At 43.8% G+C, this 21,154-nt stretch overlaps 1 protein-coding gene across 4 annotated transcripts in view; it reads right to left on the bottom strand.

The window, feature by feature from the left end:
- SRGAP3 (SLIT-ROBO Rho GTPase activating protein 3) overlaps positions 1-21,154 on the bottom strand; it is a 780,680-nt gene that overhangs the window by 11,982 nt on the left and 747,544 nt on the right. For all 4 annotated transcript variants that reach the window (XM_069643471.1, XM_069643470.1, XM_069643468.1 and 1 more), the window contains exons 19-21: positions 13,403-13,583; positions 6,415-6,564; positions 4,405-4,732 (exon numbers count right to left, since the gene is read on the bottom strand). In XM_069643471.1, coding sequence (XP_069499572.1) covers positions 4,405-4,732; positions 6,415-6,564; positions 13,403-13,583 — 659 coding nt within the window. The remainder of the gene's footprint in view (positions 1-4,404; positions 4,733-6,414; positions 6,565-13,402; positions 13,584-21,154) is intronic.

The following is a 21,154-nucleotide window of genomic DNA, read 5'->3' as shown; positions in this document are numbered from 1 at the left end:
TTCCAAATATAAATGGGATGCTGATGAAGGAAATAAAATCGTGGGTGGAATAATCTATATCCATTCTGAAATTAGAAACTCTACTGGCTACAATTGAGTGGGAATCCTGCTCATGCCTATACTGGATATATTTTCAAATTTGTAATGGGGTATACGAAAGTATTAATACTACATTGAAGAAATGTGTCTGTCCTGAAGAAGGCTGTGAAAATAATGGTTTAACAGGCACTAGAGATAGTGCCCAATGTTACCCTAATGACCGAAACATGTCAACAATTGACAAAAGACTAAAGAACAACTGAAGTCTTGTGCTAAACATCTACAACTTGGATGTAGTGTGTCTTATTCACTAAAACTGACCCCCTCACAGATGATGCTGTGTTTTTAAGAATGTGTTTAGATCATTGTGTACTACTTTTATGCATATATGTATTTTTTTACATCCAATACAATGTGTACTGTAAGTCAATATAAGTGGTCAATAGATATATGGTTCAATGATATAAAAAAGTGTGTTTGTAGTTTTGTGGTAGCACAAGGTAAATTGTGTAAAAATTGTGTGTTATAGTACAGAACATCACCAAGCCTGACCTCTACCGGCGTAGAGAGGGGTAATCATTTTCTCACCTCTTTACAGTTAGCACCTTAAAGATACAAAAGCCGTCACTGCCCAGGAAAGCTGTCACAGTCGGGTACTATTATTGCCTAATTGTATCCCTGAGTATGAGAATTCTATTCTGGTTTATTACATTTTGTCCATTCAATAGAATATTCAATATCTCTTAACAGCAATATCAGATCCTATTGTATTTACTTGGATTTAATATTATTTGCGAGGACATAAAGCAAAGAAGAACAAGCAGAGATAGAATGGGAAGTTACTGATCAAACAAGAACGATTTTACTGCCCTGCGCGAGGTGCAGAAGTTGGTCAGGGAAGTAATTTCTATAGTTATTCCACCGTCACGGATCCTGGTTCGCAAACCTTCTACCTTCACTCATCTTAAATTTGGAGCAAGGGATAGTCAAAAAGTGCAGACGAGAAATCTATCAATCCATTCCAGGTGGTCATGGGGTGATTATGTCAGCTAAGTACGAGGCAGTTAGGCCATATTTACACTTGGAAAACAGGCAAAGGGTGTTGAAGGTAACCTGGCATTGCAGAGGCTAGAATTGCAAGGCACAGCATAGCAGAATTACACTCTCTACTACTTTTCCCAGACGTTAGGCGGTCAGTGGCATTCTGAATGCCCTGGCGTGGGTCCATTAGATATGACAGCAGCCAGGCATAAAGGGCATTGGAGTACTACAGTACCCTTTTGAAATAGCAAGGATTAAAATGGGTGACTTGTGTAGCAACCTGTGTGTTAGCGCTGAAATCCGATTCCCCTATAACTCCCACATTTCTCACTTGAGGAGAGAAAACTTTATTTAGATCATACATTTTTGAAGGTGGAATTTAGCCTGGGGTAGGGGCCAAGTAACAGCATGATGGTCTTCCATGCTTTATGTTTAGGAGCTATGGCTTCAAGCCGGAGCCTCACCTTCAGTGGCGACTGAAGAAACTCCAGAGAAGTCATCATGTGGGCTGTGGACATGCCATATGCATATGCATGAAATGCAAGACATAGTCCCTGACAGGTCCAGAAGGTGGGGAAGGTAAATGTTAAATAAAAGGTGAGACAGGAATGAGTATTGCAGGACAGTACAATCCACTGTACCAGGGTCAAAAGTGAATGTACCTAGCTTTCCTCTCAGCACACTGTTGGAAAGGAAAGAGCCAATTAAATCTAAGGACACTCCTGTGACTCGAGCCACTGATCCAAGAGGTAGAACTAAGCATTACCTCTTTGATACATTAGATTATTTCTGATATAAGACATGGAATTAGGCATTCCCTCTCTGATGCATCACATCCCTTCTGATACAAGACATGGAACTAGGCATTCCCTCTCTGATGCATCACATCCCTTCTGATACAAGACATGGAACTAGGCATTCCCTCTCGGATACATCACATTCTTCTGATACAAGACATGAACTTAGGCATTCCCTCTCTGATGCATCACATTCCTTCTGATACTAGACATGGAACTAGGCATTCCCTCTCTGATGCATCACATGCCTTCTGATACTAGACATGGAACTAGGCATTCCCTCTCTGATGCATCACATGCCTTCAGATACAAGACATGGAACTAGGCATTTCCTCTCGGATACATCACATTCCTTAAGCATTCCCTCTCTGATGCATCACATTCCTTCTGATGCAAGACATGGAATTAGGCATTCCCTCTCAGATGCATCACATTCCTTCTGATACAAGACATGAACTTAGGCATTCCCTCTCTGATGCATCACTAGACACAGAACTAGGCATTCCCTCTCTGATGCATCACATTCCTTCTGATACAAGACATGGAACTAAGGGTCATCCAGAAGTGGACCAGTTGCCCACTGTGCTCAGAGAGGCACAGCTCCACCCTACTGATGATGCCCAACAAGGTTGAAACACGCGTGTGGGGTTGCTGTTGGTACTCTTGTTCATAAGGGAATTGCCATAGCATTTCGGTGCTGGACTGCCCATGTGGGCGGGAAAAAAAAACTGATATGCTAATGGATATTTCCCATCTGTAAAAGGTACAGTGAGCTAAAGTGTGGCTGCAGACTCTAGAGTGCGTACCGTCCCAAAGAACAGGCCATGTTTGCCGTGTTCATTCTCATACAGGAGTGCCCATGACTAATTTTTGAAGACATGGAACTAAGCATTCCCTCTCGGATACACCAAAATCCTTCTGATACAAGATATGAACCTAGACATTCCCTCTCGGGTGCAGCACATTCTTCTGATACAAGACATGGAACTAGGCATTCCCACTCTGATGTATGACATTCCTTCTGATACAAGACATGGAACTAGGCATTCCCTCTCTGATGCATCACTAGACACAGAACTAGGCATTCCCTCTCTGATGCATCACATTCCTTCTGATACAAGACATGGAACTAAGGGTCATCCAGAAGTGGACCAGTTGCCCACTGTGCTCAGAGAGGCACAGCTCCACCCTACTGATGATGCCCAACAAGGTTGAAACACGCGTGTGGGGTTGCTGTTGGTACTCTTGTTCATAAGGGAATTGCCATAGCATTTCGGTGCTGGACTGCCCATGTGGGCGGGAAAAAAAAACTGATATGCTAATGGATATTTCCCATCTGTAAAAGGTACAGTGAGCTAAAGTGTGGCTGCAGACTCTAGAGTGCGTACCGTCCCAAAGAACAGGCCATTTTTGCCGTGTTCATTCTCATACAGGAGTGCCCATGACTAATTTTTGAAGACATGGAACTAAGCATTCCCTCTCGGATACACCAAAATCCTTCTGATACAAGATATGAACCTAGACATTCCCTCTCGGGTGCAGCACATTCTTCTGATACAAGACATGGAACTAGGCATTCCCACTCTGATGTATGACATTCCTTCTGATACAAGACATGGAACTAGGCATTCCCTCTCGGATACATCACATTCCTTTTGATACAAGCCTGAAACTAGACATTCCCTCTCAGATACAACACATTCCTTCTGATACAAGACATGGAACTAGGCATTCCCTCTCGGATACAACACATTCCTTCTGATACAAGACATGGAACTAGGCATTCCCTCTGGGATACATCACATTCCTTTTGATACAAGGCTGAAACTAGGCATTCCCTCTCGGATACAACACATTCCTTCTGATACAAGACATGGAACTAAGCATTCCCTCTCGGATACAACACATTCCTTCTGATACAAGACATGGAACTAGGCATTCCCTCTCGGATACAACACATTCCTTCTGATACAAGACATGGAACTAGGCATTCCCTCTCTGATGTATGACATTCCTTCTGATACAAGGCATGGAACTAGGCATTCCCTCTCAGATACATCACATTCCTTCTGATAAAACCCAGAAACTAGGCATTCCCTCTCTGATACATTCCCTGTTTGCAACAGAATATTCTATCCCTCTAAATAATCACCCATTCTCTCCTATAACACATAAGGGTCTCATCACAAATCTGGTGGTATTTTGGCAGTAAATCTGCCGAAATACCACCAAACGGATTTACCATTACCGCCACTTGGTCCGAAGGAATTACTGCCAGATTACAACTGACAGAATGGTAATGTAAGTCCCCATCTTTTGGCTTTGGTTACTCATGGAAAACGTTTAATAGATCAAATTCAATATTACAATAAACAAAAATACACACATAAGAGAAATCATAACTGTAATAATTTTGAAACCCTCAGCATTGACCTCTGTCAATTGACCACAGCATGTCTCAGCGGTGCTGAAGTGCAGTCACTGAGAAGGTTAAAGTGACATCAGAACTGCCCCCACTGACACTGACCTCTGCCAGGGCTTCTGCCTCCAGTGACTTGTGGTCGCCCAGGCTACTGTGCCGAGTCGATCCGCAGGTGGACCTAAGTGAGTGGCCGTCCATCACTGTTTTCCGCTCTGGATAGTTGATGCTGCCGGCACTTCCAAAGGTGGCCATTCTGCGTTTCTCGGGGCTCTCCATCCTCCCCCTGTTTAGTGACAGTTTATGGGGGCTGCTTGGACAAGCGGCTGCCCGAGGAGGTGTGTCGATCCCTGGACCCAACCCTCTTGGGGGGCTGTGTGTATCGCCTCCGCTCCTGCGACGCGGTATGGCCGCCCCATCGGAACGCAATCTGACCCTGTTAAGGATGAAAGGAGACCTGAATTAGTACCTGTTGCATCTCTAAACTACCAAATGCTTACAGTACTGTGGTAATGCAGCTACCTGACATGACAGTGTCTATTTCAGAAATGAATGTAATACCGCAGGGAGTCAGGTAATCTATACAATATGCTGCGAATGTTCGCTGCTGTCAATTCAGAAGGACCACTAATAGCAACACCAATGCATGGCGACCATCACAATACAACATAACACAGTAGGTTCCATCCAGTTATACTGCTGTAACTTAAGTTTAAGTTGTCCTATGTTTCTTTGTTGTGTGTGTGCACCCAAAAGTCTGCTGTGATTTGATATGCTACCGTCAGGTTGTGTGGGATGGTCACAAAAATATCAGGTTTTCAGGATATCCCTCCTTATTATTTATGATATACATTTACATTTAAATGATATTGAAATGCATGCAGATTTATCTTATGAATATTAATGAGGGATGCCCATGAATCCCAGCATGTTGACCGACCTCGTCGGCCGTTGACTTCCACACTGTGTATGGCCCGTGTGAGTGTTATGTTGAGATGCATGACTGTGGAATGGCATGTGCATAAGTCTCAATTGTAGTTTGCCAGTAGAAATGGTCAAACCAGCCTCGCTTGTTCCACCGAAAAGGTCAGCAAATGTCAGGTTCAGGTGACTGAAAGCTAGACATGTGATCTTCCACCAGATATTGACTTAAGGTTAGCTCCAAGGTGTCTGTTGCTAGAGGTTAATAGACAGGAGTGCCAGTGAGACTGTGGTCATATACAACTGGAAATATACATCTTATGTGTACCTCTGTGTGGGGACTTGACCACATGTGTATATATATCCCTATCTAGCAAGGCATATGTGCATTTGTGTATACAATTTGTGGAACCTTAACGCAAGCACTTCTCTACTTTTATTCATCTACTGATCTCCACATTGCTATCATATCTCTGCTAATATCTATGCATTTACATTTGTGTGTATGCGTCACTCAAAGCATATCACAGCATGGATTGATAATATTGTTAGGTATCTAGCAATTCTTCTGTAACTTAGCAGAGTGTATGTACCTGGTTATTCAGGCTATTTCATTTCCCAATATTGGGATCACCTCTACTTCGAAAACATGCTAAAAGACGAATCAAATAATCCTAAAAATGTATTAATTACCCGAACTGCATGGTATGCCAGACGTAATCTGCTCAGTAATCTACTCCCCTTAAATGTACTCCTTTATCTGATGCTTAGTCACTTCCTCGTGTGATTAGATGATCAGTTATATCTCACACTCGAGGGGAGGCGGGCGTCCTTCCCAGATGATAGAGTTATCATACATTGACGGATATGTTTCCAGTTGTGTTGTATGCAGGGACTAAGGACATATTACTGCAGGCATATATGCAAGAAAGGACAGGGCATAGGACATATAATAGAAAAAACAGGGCATAGGACATATTAAAGAAAGTACAGGATATGGCAACAAAGTATAAATAGGATTCACCCTGACTCGAAAAGGAGAAGATCTGACCATTACATCATGGAGAAGCGGAAGACACTGCAAAGCTGAAGTGACTTGATTTTGTCATAGAGATATTTTATTTATAAACGAGAAAAATCATGAGCAGAATGAAACACTTATGACTATATAGGCTGTGAGTTCCTCTGGGGTCTTACCGGCCCATGACGCCACCAAACCCGTAATCTGGGATATGATCCATTGGCGACTGGATATCATTCTTGGAAGAAGCTTTATCGTCCAGCAAGGGGCCACTGCTAGCCTCACTGTCCGCCTTCTGACTCAGGCTGTCGGAGAAGGCGTCATCCCTGGAAAGAGAGAACATGGCATTAAGTTGAGGGCTTGTGTCCCTCCACCTCCTCTCCACGCCATGTCAGCCCCAGTCTCAAGGATGATCTAGAAGTAATGACTGAGAATCTGTGACCAATCACGCAAAGTGACATTAACATAACTAATGCACCAAGAGAAGCAATGCATTACAGATGTGGTGACCACAGAAATGTGGAAATTCTAATTCAACTTGAACTTTCTGTCATGAGTCATTACCCCCAGTTAAGGGCACAGACGAATTGCTTTGTTTGGAAAGGTAGGCACATTTAATTTACAAACAAAATGAGTTTTCAAGGAGTCACAGACGTGTTAGCCCATAGAGCGACTTTGACCCCATTGGTGGCTCCTGTGGCACGCTGCTTACTTGCTACTTATAGATCCTGGCAAGCTACCCTATTCCACTAGTGTAACATTGTTACCGTAAGTTTCCACATGTATCATTTCTAGGTTACCTGGCACTTCTAGAAACATCTACTCCTGCATAGTAGCTTAAGTGTGTTGGCGTGCTTCCTTTGTTTCTAAGTTATTTATTTAGGTGACTCCCTTACTTTTGACCTCTTCCTAGGGAGCGCCCACGCATTCAGCTACAAGTGTTTTTTCAGTTCTGTAATATTGACTTTTCCCACTGAGATTTGCTATTGACCGCATGCATCTCTACACTGGCCGAGTGGTCTTTAAAGTTTCCATAAGTATAATTTCCATTCAAACCTTATATTTAACATTAAAACTTAGTGCCTCATGGAACTTGCATTCTGCATTAATAATCAGGTTTGCATAAAACTAAATTCACAGTGAATACCCCAGGAATGGATGTTATTGTTCTAAAGCCTATCCATGCGAAAAGGCAGTCAAAGGTGGTCTATCTTCTCTCACCTGTTTCAAGAATTTTCAAATTTCCTCGACAGATCGCAGTTCTTTGAATATGGTGCAAAGTTATGATTCCGAACATGCCTCTAACTACGACTGGCATCATCAACCCTCTCAGATGTACCAAAAGCATGCCAGATCTCAAGCTCTGATCCAGCTGCAGCTGCGGCTCGGAGCATTAAAGGATCCACAGCAGAGATATCTGCCTGACCAAATAGTCACAGATTTGATCCATGGCGGGTTGGCACAGATCATCATTATTTTTTTGGTCAATGCAATTGGTACTATTGAGTTGGGTAACAATAACCATCTGCTATCTGGCTATAGAGCCAAGAAACCCCTTGGCATGAATGTGCGCTTTACAAAAGCCCCTGGTAGGAGGTCATTACTGCAGGTTAATACAATAGTTGGATAGTAACATAGGTATATATATTTTTTTATATTTAAATATTATATCATATATTTTATATCTAACCAATACTTAAAAAAGCTCCCCTTTAACTCCATATTAAGTCAGTCAAACAACTATTATTCGGTAAACAACCTTCAAGTACAAAATAAGACAGGTAAACATAATTCACATAATTTCAGTTTTCAAATAAAAACACGAAATGTGAATAACCCATGCCATATTTCATTTCATAATAGAACAAAAACAAGGCAGCAAGCAATAGTAAATAGTGTACTATACAGAAATACATAAAAGCCAAATAAAAACTGCCAAATTGGACACAATACAACGCAATTGGCGAGGGGAGCGTTGTTCGCAGCCTCGCTCAGGGGATAGATTACTCTGTAGTTGGAGTGGTGGGAACCTTCACTTAAACACAATTTGGTGCTGTACTCCATACTACTGGAGCCATAGTTAGGAGAAATGTAATCTTCAGTGATTACAGTGAGTGATCAACACTTAAACCCTTCTCAGTGGTTGCAGAAATAAAGCATATGCTTGCACAATGTTATGTTAGAATTGCATTGCAAAAAAGAGTTTTACAGTTAGAAAGTTTAAACTAACAATCTGATGAAGCAACACGAACAACTACAATTATATAAGCAAGCATCATTCGTAACCTATAAATTAACTGCAATAAGTTGGAAAATTCAGGGTAATTGGTTCACCAGAACCACCCTCCTGCTGGTTTTAAGTGCAAGGGCCTGCTTGTTGAAGTGTGTATGCAGGACCCCTCAAGCTCAGGTGAGCAATACTGGAATGTTCTCGCCCTTCTATCGACCAGGCGGTCTCCCCATACACTATCTGTCATCAGAGTGCTCGAAGTTAACTCTTGAATGGAACCTTGAATCTCTTGGGGGTGCTACTTTCACAGCAGGACCTTGTTAGGCATACATTGTCTTCTGGGGAACAGGGGTTTTAAATTACTCTCCATCCTGATGTTCGTCTTGTCCTTCCCTAGAATGCTTTGCTACAAGAGACTCTGTTCGTTCCTAAATATAACCAGTAATTCAATGTGTTCACACTCCAACAGATGGTCGAGTCATCTTTAAGCTTCCCAGGCTGCTGGAATGAGCGATGATCTTTGATTGCATCTCGTATGTGCAATGCATACAATGAGGTGGTCCGCACATCTGTGCCTTGACAATCCTGGCGGCAGGACCTTGAACCAAACCCTCAGAGCGCATTGCCCAGAATCGCATGCCCTCCAATGGCCAAAGGTACGGGGAAATATCTATAATAAGACTGTCCATCATGTCTACTACTGATGCAGACCATCTTACATTTCAGATCAGTAACATTATTACAAACCGAATAGACCGCTGAGATCGACCACTCTCCTCCATCTTAATCTCCAAAATACTACTGAGCTTATCTTGGTGGGGGCAAGTTCCGATTCTTGGCACCTACTAATTGGGTCTTGAGGTCAGCCTTCCTTTAGATTATGTATTTTACAGTAGGTGACCTCACACTGACTTTTCACCCCTAGTGCGAAGAGGTCACTGGGACCTACAAATAACATTACGTAACATAACATGCACATTAGAGGAGGGAATGCAGCGATTCATGAGCAAAAATATTCCAGGCGACGGCGGCGCTCTAAATGAAGGATTTGCAATAAATATTATTATGGTATTTATTGGGCGCAAACCTAGCTTCGAGAAGCAGCGGAGAACTTTACAGAGGGATACACCAATACAGATACATTACGGAGCGCTTTACAGACGTATACAACAGTACAGATGCATTACGGAGCGCTTTACAGACGTATACAACAATACAGATGCATAACGGAGTGCTTTTCAGAGGTCACAACAGAACAGATACATGATGGGGTAGGATACAGAGGGGCACAGAGGAGGGGTACAGCTGTACTGGGTGGTGGAGGGGAGAGGGACGGCCGGCGTCTAGCGAGTCAGGTGACGAAGGGGCTATGTGATGGCCTAGGTGTTGAGGAGTTGAGAGTCCTTGAAGAGGAGGGTCTTGAGTTCTTTTCTGAATTGTAGGAGCATGAGGGCGAGTCTAATGCTGGCTGGGAGGAGGTTCAATATTCTTGGGGGGTAGGCATGTTTCTGATCCTTTCTTTTTTGCAGTGGCAGATTTCAAGTCTGCAGGTGTCGTGGCTTCTGGTGGTGCGCTGTCCGCCAGAGAGGCTGAGTTTCTCCGTGAGGTAGCTGGGTGACTTGTGGGTGACTGCCTTATAGATGGTACAGCAAGACTTGAAGATGATTTGTGCATGCAGTGGGAGCCAGTGAAGGTCGATGAGGGCCGGGGTGATGTGGCTGTTTCTGCGTAGACTCTTGATGAGGCATGAGGCCGCATGTAGGACACTTCTCAAGGGCACAAGGGAGGACAACCAGAGGTATTTGAGAAGGTGGGATGGGACCAGTGCTTGAACGGTGGATCTTGCAATCTTATGTTGGGACATATTAGCATCTCTCACCTGGACCAAAACTGTTTTTTAAAGTAAAAAATAGAAGTGTATTCTTTTTGAAAAAAGTGCTTCTTTGCCATGAAAGAACCCCTTTAGGGATAATCAAAAACTGGTCAAAGCTTGATTTTGCCCCATATTGCAGAAATACATATCTGAAATGATCCTAATAGTGGTATACCAGATCTGGTTTATTTTTTATCATAAACAGATGATTATCGTTGTAAATTCAGTAACTCCTCTAAAAAAAAGCATTACAAAAGCCTATAGTTTTATCTTTTGTAGTTGTTTATTGCATTTTACATTTGGCATGGAGGGAAGGAATGAGGAATGCCAATAACCTGTGATGAAGAAATGACAGCATGGGGGAATGAAGGGGAGTGCTGGGGGAGATAGGGGGAGAAATGTGGGGCGGGGGAAATAAGAAATAAATGGCAAAACGAGGGAGAATAGAAATGCCAACGGCTTTAAACTAGGCCAGCAACAGTACACAGGAGCATGGTACAACATTTGAAGGTAGGTGTGACAGTGCAAATGAGGCGAAGAAGTGACGGGGCAAAGGGGGTCAGAACAGCATCACATAGTGGGAAGTTGATCCACAGCACTAGAGGAAGAAGGTGCAACAGCACAAGGGGGATAGGTGCAATAGCACAAGAGGGGAGGCGTGACAGCGCACAGGGGAGGAGGGGCTGTGCAAGTGTAGAGGAGGTACAGCACAAGGGTGAACGAGAGAAAGCACAAGGGGGATGGAGTGACAGCACAAGGGGGAAAGGAGCGAGAGCACCCAGGGAAAGCAGAGTGACAGCGCAAGGAGGGTGGAGGGACAGTGCAAGGGAGGGAGGAGAGAAGGTGCAAGTGGGCAGGAGGGACAGCATAAGGTGGGAGGAGGGACAGTGTAAGGGGCAGGAGGGACAGCATACAGGAGGGAGGAGGGACAGCACAAGTGGGGTAAAGGGCACATGGGGGAGGCACGACAGTGCAAGGGGTGAGGTGGGACAATGCAATGGGGATGCGCCACAAAGCAAGAGTGAAGGAGCGGCTGTGCAAGGGGGAAGGAGGGAGAGCACAAAGATGAATGAGAGACAGAAAAAGGGGGAAGGAGCAACAGCGCAAGGGGGAAAGGCACTGGGTATACCCCTTGGAGTACCCAATGAAATTATTCACCACAAACATGGTTGGTTATCTTTGGGCAGCATAGTAGTATGGAGAAAAATGAATTTCTTGGCAAAGACTTTAAATGTGAATACCAATTCCTTATATGCTGACATCAGGGAAAATCTTCAGGTTTGTTCCAAAGCCTCCTCCATAATGGTTTATAAGGAAAATATGCTAAACATACTTTCCGGCTTTAGCAGTGATATAAATGAATTTACCCCCCCCCTTCCAAATAAAGTAAAGTCTAAATTAGAGAAACAAGATTGGTGTACCACTGCGGCACTCTTCTCTTGGGAGCATCAGCGAGGCAGCTACATCGACTCCAGGTGGCTCAGAATGCTGCTATCACACTGATATACAATCGCTCTAAAACATTATCCATCTCTGTGTACCGGAGGAAGCTACACTGGCTGCCTGTCCATTTTTGGAAGTCTAAATGCTTCAAATGTTGGAAGTAAATGACTTACATGATGAACAAAAATAAGTGTTAATGGTTAGGTAGGAAGACAAGTAGAGTAGAGATCTCCTCCGTTTTAATAAAAAATAAAAAATAAAAACAATACAATGTAGAGAAGCCTTTGACTTCCTGACTCATGGTCTTTGTAAGTGTAATGGAGTTGCATTGCCTTAGAAAAGTCCAAAAAGGGATTAACTGAAGCGCTGCCTACAGGATTTTCATGTAGTGGCTGTTTCCTTGGTTCAAGTGCCACCAGAAAGCAACAGGTGTGGGGTGTTGTTGCTTTAGAGATAGGTAAAAGCTGGATAGGTTGTTTCCTCAGAGTGCTATGTGCTCATTATTCAGGTAGAGTGCTCTAGAAGTGCTCCCTTTCTTGGAGACATAGGAATTCCTCATACAGACTGCATGAGGTATGGTGTGTTTTTCCTCAATGATGTGCTTTTCCTTTATCAAATAGAACTGGGGTGGCTGGGCTCCTCAGATAAAATTGAGTTCCAATTCCATAAGCACACACAGGGATGGTTATTCTCTACTGGGGCCCGCTTCTGGTCACTCTATTGTGATTGCAGCATAGTCCAGCTTAACATGAGGGTTAGCATTGTGAAAAATATCAGTCATCCGGTGACAAAAGGTCTAAAGAACTGTGCCACCAATATGTGCCTGGAAACAGACCATCTCCATAGGGCAGGATGATCTGAACCCTAGCTATTGGGTCAGCCTCGGCACATATAGCTGTGCACTAGTTTCATACCCACCCACCTGCTGAGAAATTCGGCCTGCTGAGCACAACCAATCGCCAAATAACAAGAACCCTTATTACAGGCCCTCTGTCCTCCTTGTTCTATTCCACCATTCCTTTTCGCTGCAGTATAAGCATACAGAATTGGTTCGAGTCAGCTCACCTATTTAACTATTTAAAAGAATCAGCACAGAGGATCCCTGCATTCTCCACACAGCCGCAGATCACAATTCATTAGGGGAGGCAGGGTGCCCCGGGGTGTGTATTGATCCATTGGAGGAACGGGTGTTCTGCTGTATTGTAAGCTGTAGGGACCTCTATGTGTTGAATATGGCAGAGAGCCATGTAAACTTTAGGATTCACAGCACATCAAAGCTGACTTGATCTTCCCTCTCACAATCTCACTAACAAACCATCCCCCAACCCTCCTTGCATTGCATATCCACCAGAGCGCCAAGAGACCACGCAAGTGGCAGCAGTGCGCGGTACAATACCACATAACATAACATTCTATGTTTAATCTTTGCATGCATCTTTTATGATGCCCCACTATATAAACAGCCTTGTCTACAGACCAAGAACAGAGCTCCGATCCAATAGGGAGCTGCTTCTTGAATGCTCCCAAGACAAGATTCATTACCAGGAAGGACAATAGGTTCTCTGTCCCTGGACCGGGGAAGAGAAGATACAGAACTGTGTTCCCAACTTTCACTCACATGTCTTGCACCACGATGTACTGATGCGGTATGAGGCCGTCCACACCATTGTGACGCCCTTCCCACCAGTCGTCGGAGGCCCGATGGTACAGGAGAAGTGAAGCTCCTTTCTTAAAAGACAGCTCTCGCGGAGTACGCCCGAGGTAGTCAAACTTGGCGATAGCCTCAATCTGCTCCACTTCTGCAAAGACACAAAATACAAACACACATTAGAGTACACTGGAGTGGTAGTAAGATCCTAAAGAGTCTCAAGTGCAGGAGACTGTGAAGAATTGGCAGGAGTCCAGAAAGACACCTATTATGGACTGGATAAGAGCAAACCAGGGAACTCAGAGATAGATAAAGGAGAAACAGATTAGGACTGGGAAATGAGGCTCATACATCATGGAAAGTACACACATCATGCTGTGCCACATAAAGGCTTCAAGTTGAGACTGTAGAAGACAACTGAAGAATCCAGAGGGAAATGAAGAAGTATCTGCACATGAATAATAAAGGGAGGGGCTGTGTGTACACAATGCCACAGCACTCTCTTTGCCACAATGTTGCAGCTTAAAAGGCATTTTCTTATCTATGTTACGTCTTTACAACTGTAAGCATGTTTGCTTACCACTTTTATAGCGAGTTTGCTCATTTTTCAGGGTAAAAGCAAGACAGATGTAAAAAAAAAAAGGAGGAGGTGTTAGTAAAACATAAAAAGGCACAGGCATACGGGGGCGTGGACCACTCTTTAAAAAAATAAAAAGGGTCAAGTGCAGCAGATGCAAATGCATAAATGTGTAACCGCAAGGTTACCGCTCAGTAAGCGGAGAAGACAGGCAGGCGCACAGTGGCATCGCTTTTAGCTTAGAGCGAGAACAACGGGCTGAGAACGTACATATTCCTAGGTTTGTTTTAGTAAATCTTTCTGGAACATAAAGCGACGTTTCGCTGCATCCGCAGCTTAGTCACGTGATATGATATGATGTGGCATTTATAACGCACCTGTACACAAGTGTTTCTATGCGCGACAAGACAAGGAGAGGGAAACAAGGGAGGACAAAATATTGATCTTACTAGGCCTTTTGTCATTCAGATCACGCAAGTGCGGGGAAGAGGAAAGAGAAGTCCCAGGAGAGATGGGAAGTGCAATTAACTCACAAGTGCAGCCAGAAGGGCCTTAAGGGTTGCATATACAGACCCTTAAGTGCTGGGGAGCCGGGAGGCAGTGCGAGCACAACTGGACATTCAGGGGCCTGGGCCTGAGTTCAGAGGATGACCAGGTGACCAGTGCAGCAGTCAGGTGCATCAGTAGGGGAGAGGTAGAGAGAAAGCGGAAGCGAAAAGGAAGGTTTTGAGTTGATTCCCGAACTGAAGGTGGTTCTGCTCTAGTTTGAGAGAGACAGGGACGCTGTTCCAGAGGGAGGCCCCAGACGAGGAGATAGATCTGCCCCCAACTCTCTGCTTGGAGAAACATCTGACCCTCAGAGAGTTGGAGGTGGATGAGCGTAGAGCTCGAGAAGGAAGATATTTCACAAGAGAAGGTTTGAGGTACAGCGGCCCCAAGCCCCAGAAAGCCCTGTGGACAATTCACAGGGTCTTTAACTTGATCCTTGCAGCCACGGAGAGCCAGTGAAGAGATTTCAGAGCTGGAGAGATACGATCCCTGGGCTTGAGGCCAAGAACATGTTGTAAAGGTCGAAGAGTAGCGGCAGGAAGATTTAGAAAGAGGCTGTTGCAATAGTACAGCCTAGAGAGGACCAGAGATCTGGAGACAGTGAGCTTCTGGGGGAAAGTCAGAAAAGGCAGAATAGCTTTGGGGAGGTGCAGCTGAAAGTTTGACTTCTTAGAGACATCAAAGATGTGAGGAGGGAAGGAGAGGGTGGAGTCGAAGATGACACCAAGGTTCTTAGCCTCACAGGAAGGAGCAGGAAGAGGACACATAGTGGGCGGCCAGAGAGAGAGAGGAAAGGAGGGAGCAGGTGTCCCAATGAGGAGGACCTCAGTTTTCAGTGATGTAAATGATTATGTCATTTGTGAAGTCATCTTTGATGTCCTGGGTGTTAGCAGTGCATGGTGGTGGCACGAGTTATAGTTGCATAGCTTACCCTAACTTGCAAATTTCTTTTCCATTTTACTTGTAACCATAATGTCCCTTTAACAAAGTTTTTTCACTGAATTTCATAGGTTTTATTAGTGCATCTTAACCATAACGCCCATTTAACAAAGTTTTTTCAGTGATATATGTATACAGTTATTGTGTCATATAGAATTCAGCTATGCCATTTGCATTGAATCTTTGAGTTTTGGGTCCTACAAAAGAGCCCAGTGCTTACTGGGGTAGCCAGAGGAGAGTTAGGCTACTGGGCCTTAAATGGCAGTGGTAGTCACATTGGAAAACCTATGCTCTGGTGTGGTTATACCTTTACATATTGAAACATTTTTTGTGATGACTGCGTGAAAATGCATGACGGCTACATTGATTAAAAGGAGATGGCACCCCGTGCTATCTTCTCTGCCTGAAAGCGGGTGATCATGCTGTGTGGGTCAGTGTGTTGTGTGAAAGTCCAGGAGGGGTGTTGCTGTAAGTCTTAATTGCTGTACTTCACTAGAGAAATGTGAGGTGGAATATAGGTGTTCAGATAATCTGTGACAAAGAGCCAAATGCGGAGCTGAGGCAAACATCAAGGGTCCTGACCCCTTTATCCTTGCTTCTCCCACATTGGCTGCTGTGGCAAAAAATATTGCGACTCCTTGTGTACTTCAAGTTACAGGTCTAGCGTTTAACATTGTCGGGCCTGTATTTTTCATTGTATTTTGGGAATTAATGCATCATTTATAACGGGAAATCCAATACTGTGACAGGAGTGCGTTAGTTAACGAACTCGCTGGGAAAAGAAGTATGGTAGTAATACAAAGCGGCAATTTTATTTTCTTGAACTGTTTAGTCATTTATTGAAAACAGATAATCAACAGCGTGTTATTATGCGCATTTGTTTTGATATATTATTCATGATGGACAATCTAGGGCTATGGGGCAATAGCTCTTTAGAGCATAGAGGATGTAGAATATGTCGAAAGGATTTAGAAACTGCTAGACATGTATTGACCTCATGTGCAATGATGGGAAACCGCTATGTTAAAGGATATGGTAAGTTTGTAACAAATATGGACAGTCTAACTGGTGATCGATTTTCTGCCCAGATTTATTTGGGATCACCGTTGGTTGTAGCTGCGGCTGTTTTTTTTATATTTGACGAGAATTTCTTAAGAAAATTGAATCCTCTGAAATGTCATGTTTTTTTTAGAGCTGTGAATTTATATTGGGTTGCTGTATTTACAATTGTGATGTGTCAACTAGTTGAAATGTATTGGAATTGTTATTATTTAGGTAATTAGAAATGTGATAGACTGAAATTCTGTTGCATTTTGATGTAATGTTATATGTTAAGTTTTGTAAATGTTTGTATATTTGTGTGAAGGTTATGTTTAACTAAATACACAATACAAAACATTTTCAAAAATTAAAAAATCCGAAAATGCAAAGGAAAGAAACAGGACTAGATAAGCTATTAACAGAAGACATGAGCTCTGAATTTATTATCACCCAAAAATGGCAACATAAATTCAGGAATATAGAGTTTATTATAAAGTACGACAAATGCACGCTCGTAGGTATCAAAAGAAGCACTGCGGTGGAGATTGGCCAGGCATAAAAGCTTCATAAGATAACATCACATCACTCACACAAAACAACCTGTAGCAGGCTTACTTGGTTGTGAAGATGTGGTGAATGCAGAAATTCATGAATTCTGTAGTACATATGTTTTTGTCCTATTAAGTGACATTGCGCATGGAATTTCAAACTCGTTTTCATCATTTTTTTTATCATTTATTTTAACCTTTAAATCTATTTCTGTATAACGTAGTGTGCCGGGGAAAATGAACATGAAACTCTGCCACCACGAAAGCCTGCTTATGCATCTACTGAGGCAGTACTTGACCCGGGATCCAAGATCAAAGGCAAAGACAGAAACAGTGGCTGTGTGCATTGTGATTGCACGCTTTGGGGCATATCCACAACATTTTTGTTCACACCAGTAGAGAAAGGGCACCCTTCCATCTTACCATGTCTCACATAAAAAACAAATGTGGGGGAGTCATAAAAGGAAGTCTAACGTACAGCATCGTATATGCACACAATGCAATGCTCTCGTCCACCCCATGTGCACAATCGCACTAATATGGCGGGCGTGGCATGTGTGTCTTAGTTCACGTTTGTGAGAGTCTTCCTGCATAGTGACGTAGGGCTCATCAAACCAGGGGGGAAGGCTAGACCAACAAGGCCACAAACACGCACACACAGAGGGTGTTGTTATGATTCTTTATTTCTCCTCATACAACGTTAAACTGTCAAAAACCCTGAGACCACATTATGCCTGTGTTCCCCGCTCCCATCCCCAACCCAACGTCCCAATGTTTGTCATTATGGCCCAAAACAGAGTCTTCCCACATAACGATGTGGGAGGGCTGTATGGGTCACGCTGCAACGTGACTTCTTCCCCCCTTTTAGAGTATTGCATGGTCCCCTCTTCACCCCATTTCTTCAATCAGTCTTATTGGTTTTATGCAAAGTCACTGGGGTGTTCTGGGGTAAGGCAGTTCTTGGATAGGTGAGCACCTTTCTAGGCACAGTTCGTCCTCCTCAAAATGTTCACTGTCCACTTGGTATGAGTCATCCAAAAATGATCCTTCAGCGCTTTCACTTGACAGCTCCCATTTCGCAGGTATGCGATTTGGAGGTTTTTGGAACAAAGATGAGTTTTGTGTTATGTTTAGTTGACGATCTCTGGAAGCTGTTATCATGTGACCTTTCTTGGCAGTCACCACTAGCATTTCAGGTGCAAAGTTAGAGTCGTCCTTCTTAGTTCTTCACTGGCATACTAATAATTGGTCACCCAGAGATACATCATGCTCCTGTGCTCCTCTTCAAAAATCTGCATCGTTTCCTTCTGTTCTCTATCACGAATTTCGGCTTGTTGTTCAAGAGGAGTGTGCTGCTCTTGATTCGGGGCTTCTGGTAATCTGGTTCTCGTAACCTGTCGAAACATGATGTCCGAGGGGATGACTCCAGTGGTGTTGTGAGGGGTGTGACGAGAGTCACGTAAAAATTGATGTAGTGCCTGTTCAAAGGGTTTGTTGATCAGGTTGGCCGATTTTAAAGTTCTCTTGACGTTAGACATGAATCGTTCAATGATTCTGATAGCCTGAGGCCAGCATGGTTATTTTTCGGTGTACGAAACCCATGTATTTAGAGACGTTTTCAAAGTCATGACTTGCAAAGGGGGGCCCATTATCAGATTTTAGGATCTTGGGTGTGCTATAGGTAGATAACATCCGGTCCAGAGCTGGAATCACACATGTTGCAGCTGTTGAGTCAATGACTTGAGCATCAGGGAAACGAGAATGTGCATCTATGAGTACAAGCACATTTTTCCCATTTTGTAGTGGTCCACAAAAATCTATGACCACTTCTTCCCAAACACTTCCAGGGGGTGTTGATATCTGTGGAGGATTTGGTTTGGGCAGAGGAGCTACTAGCACACACAGATCACACCTAGCAATCACATCCTCCATCATAGCGTCCATCCTTAGAAACCATATTTTTTCACATAGGAGGTGTTTCGTAGAAGTGATTCCCCAGTGACCTTCATGAGCTAATGCAATCACACGTTCACGTAAAGATGACAGGACGATGACTTTGGATTCTTTTAAAATGTAGTACTCAATGACCGTCAGCTCATCCTTGATAAGAACCATGGCCCTTATATCGTCCCTTACAGTTTCTTGTTCATGTTTGGCCTGTTGTCTGTCGTGTGAGCTTCTGTTGGTTCTGATACAATCAGACAATATATGGAGCGCTCTGTAATTTTCGGACTCTTTGCGTATGGTGGCCCAGTCCACCGGTAGTGGTTAAAGATGATGTATGATGTAGTTAATGTAGTTATCAGCTAGTGACGGGCCTGCTTGAGAGGAACCTGTTGGATTTCTTGAGAGATAATCTGCAGGGTTGTTCTCCTTCCCTGGTCGATGTATGATGTCAAATTTATAATCTTGAAGACGTAATCTCCATCTTGCTATCCGAGGGGGCATTCTTACCTTAGGGTAACCAAAAATTTTCAAAAGTGCTTGATGATCAGCAATCACTGTGAACTTTTTGCCATATAATAAGAGATGAAAATATTCACAGGCCCACACTACGGCCAAACTTTCTTTTTCGGCTTGCGAGTAAGCCTGCTATGTAGGTGGAAGGCTTCTGCTTGCGTATGCTATAATAAGTCTACCTGAGGGGTCTGTAGGTTCACATTGTGTCAGTATGGCGCCCAGGCCAACTGGGCTGGCATCTACAATTACTTCAGTTTTTCGGTCAGTATCAAAGTATGCCATGTCTTCAGCTTTGCTGATATTGTCCCGGTTTCAAATGCTTTTTGACATTCTGACGTCCATTCAAATGTTAGATCTTTCCATGTGAGTAACCGTAGTGGATTACTAACTGTAGCATAGTCTTGTAAATATCTTGAACGATAGCTTGCCAGCCCCAGAAAGGAACATAACACTGAAACGTTTTGTGGTGGTTGAGCAGAATTAAGGGCTGCAACCTTCTTCCGGTCCGGTTTCATACCTTTTGCAGAGAATATGTGTCCAAAGAATCTAAGGGATTCTTTCCTGAACTCACATTTCACCCTATTAAGTGTCAGGCCTGCTGTCACAAGAGCTGTGTACACTTTGTATAGAACTGCATCATGTCCTTCTTGTGATTTCCCAAAGACTAGTACATTGTCTGAAGAATTTAAAGCATTTAGGACATGGCGGATGACCTTATGAATCGCTTCTTGGAAACTCTCAGCGGCCGATGAAATATCAAAAGGAACAAGTTACTTACCTGTAACTGTTGTTCTCCAGCATGGGGTCTGGCATGGATTCACATGCTCATGAATATTCCCCGTCGTCAGGCTGGGAATCCTCGGTAAAGAAAAAAAAAAACCAGTATCAGTTTCGTTTCTGATCTGTCTTTTGTAGTAATAACCAATCACTGGTCTCTGCGTCATACTGACCACAGCCAATGACTGCCCTCTACCTAAGCACCGCCTCTGGCAGCCATCTTCAGATTTGGAAGCACGTGAAGTGGCAGTATGACTAAGTGAAGAGCCGCAGAGGGGTAGGCGGGAGGGTTCGCATGTGAATCCATGCCAGACCCATGCTGGAGAACAACAGTTACAGGTAAGTAACTTGTTCCTTCTCCAGCATGGGGTCTGGCATGGATTCACATGCTCATGAATAAAGAATACATAGCAGTACACACATGCACAACCACGGGAGGTGGCAAAGGCTCAACATTAAGCATTACATCAAACTCAACATCAAGCAATCTTACCTCCTCACCAGGCTCACCTCAGGCGAACAGGTTGCGCAGCACTGCTTGGCCGACCCTGGACTCCTCCCTGGAATCCCGATCGACGCAGTAGAATTTCGTGAAGGTGTGCGTCGACCTCCACGTAGCAGCCCTGCATATGTCCAGCAGGGGCACACCAGAAAGGAACGCCGTGGTAGCTGCGATCGCTCTGGTGGAATGGGCTCTCGGATGGCCAGGCAGCGGTCGGTTTGCCAACCGATGACAGTACATGATACAGCCGGAGAGCCATCTGGAAATGGAAGCCTTCGAGAGAGCCTTCCCCTGATTGACAGGTCCAAAGTTCAGAAAGAGTTGTGACG

Source organism: Ambystoma mexicanum, chromosome 2p (genome assembly GCF_040938575.1).
Source record: "Ambystoma mexicanum isolate Mex_15411 chromosome 2p, UKY_AmexF1_1, whole genome shotgun sequence".
Lineage (NCBI taxonomy): Eukaryota > Metazoa > Chordata > Amphibia > Caudata > Ambystomatidae > Ambystoma > Ambystoma mexicanum.
This window is presented reverse-complemented; position numbering and strand designations above follow the sequence as displayed.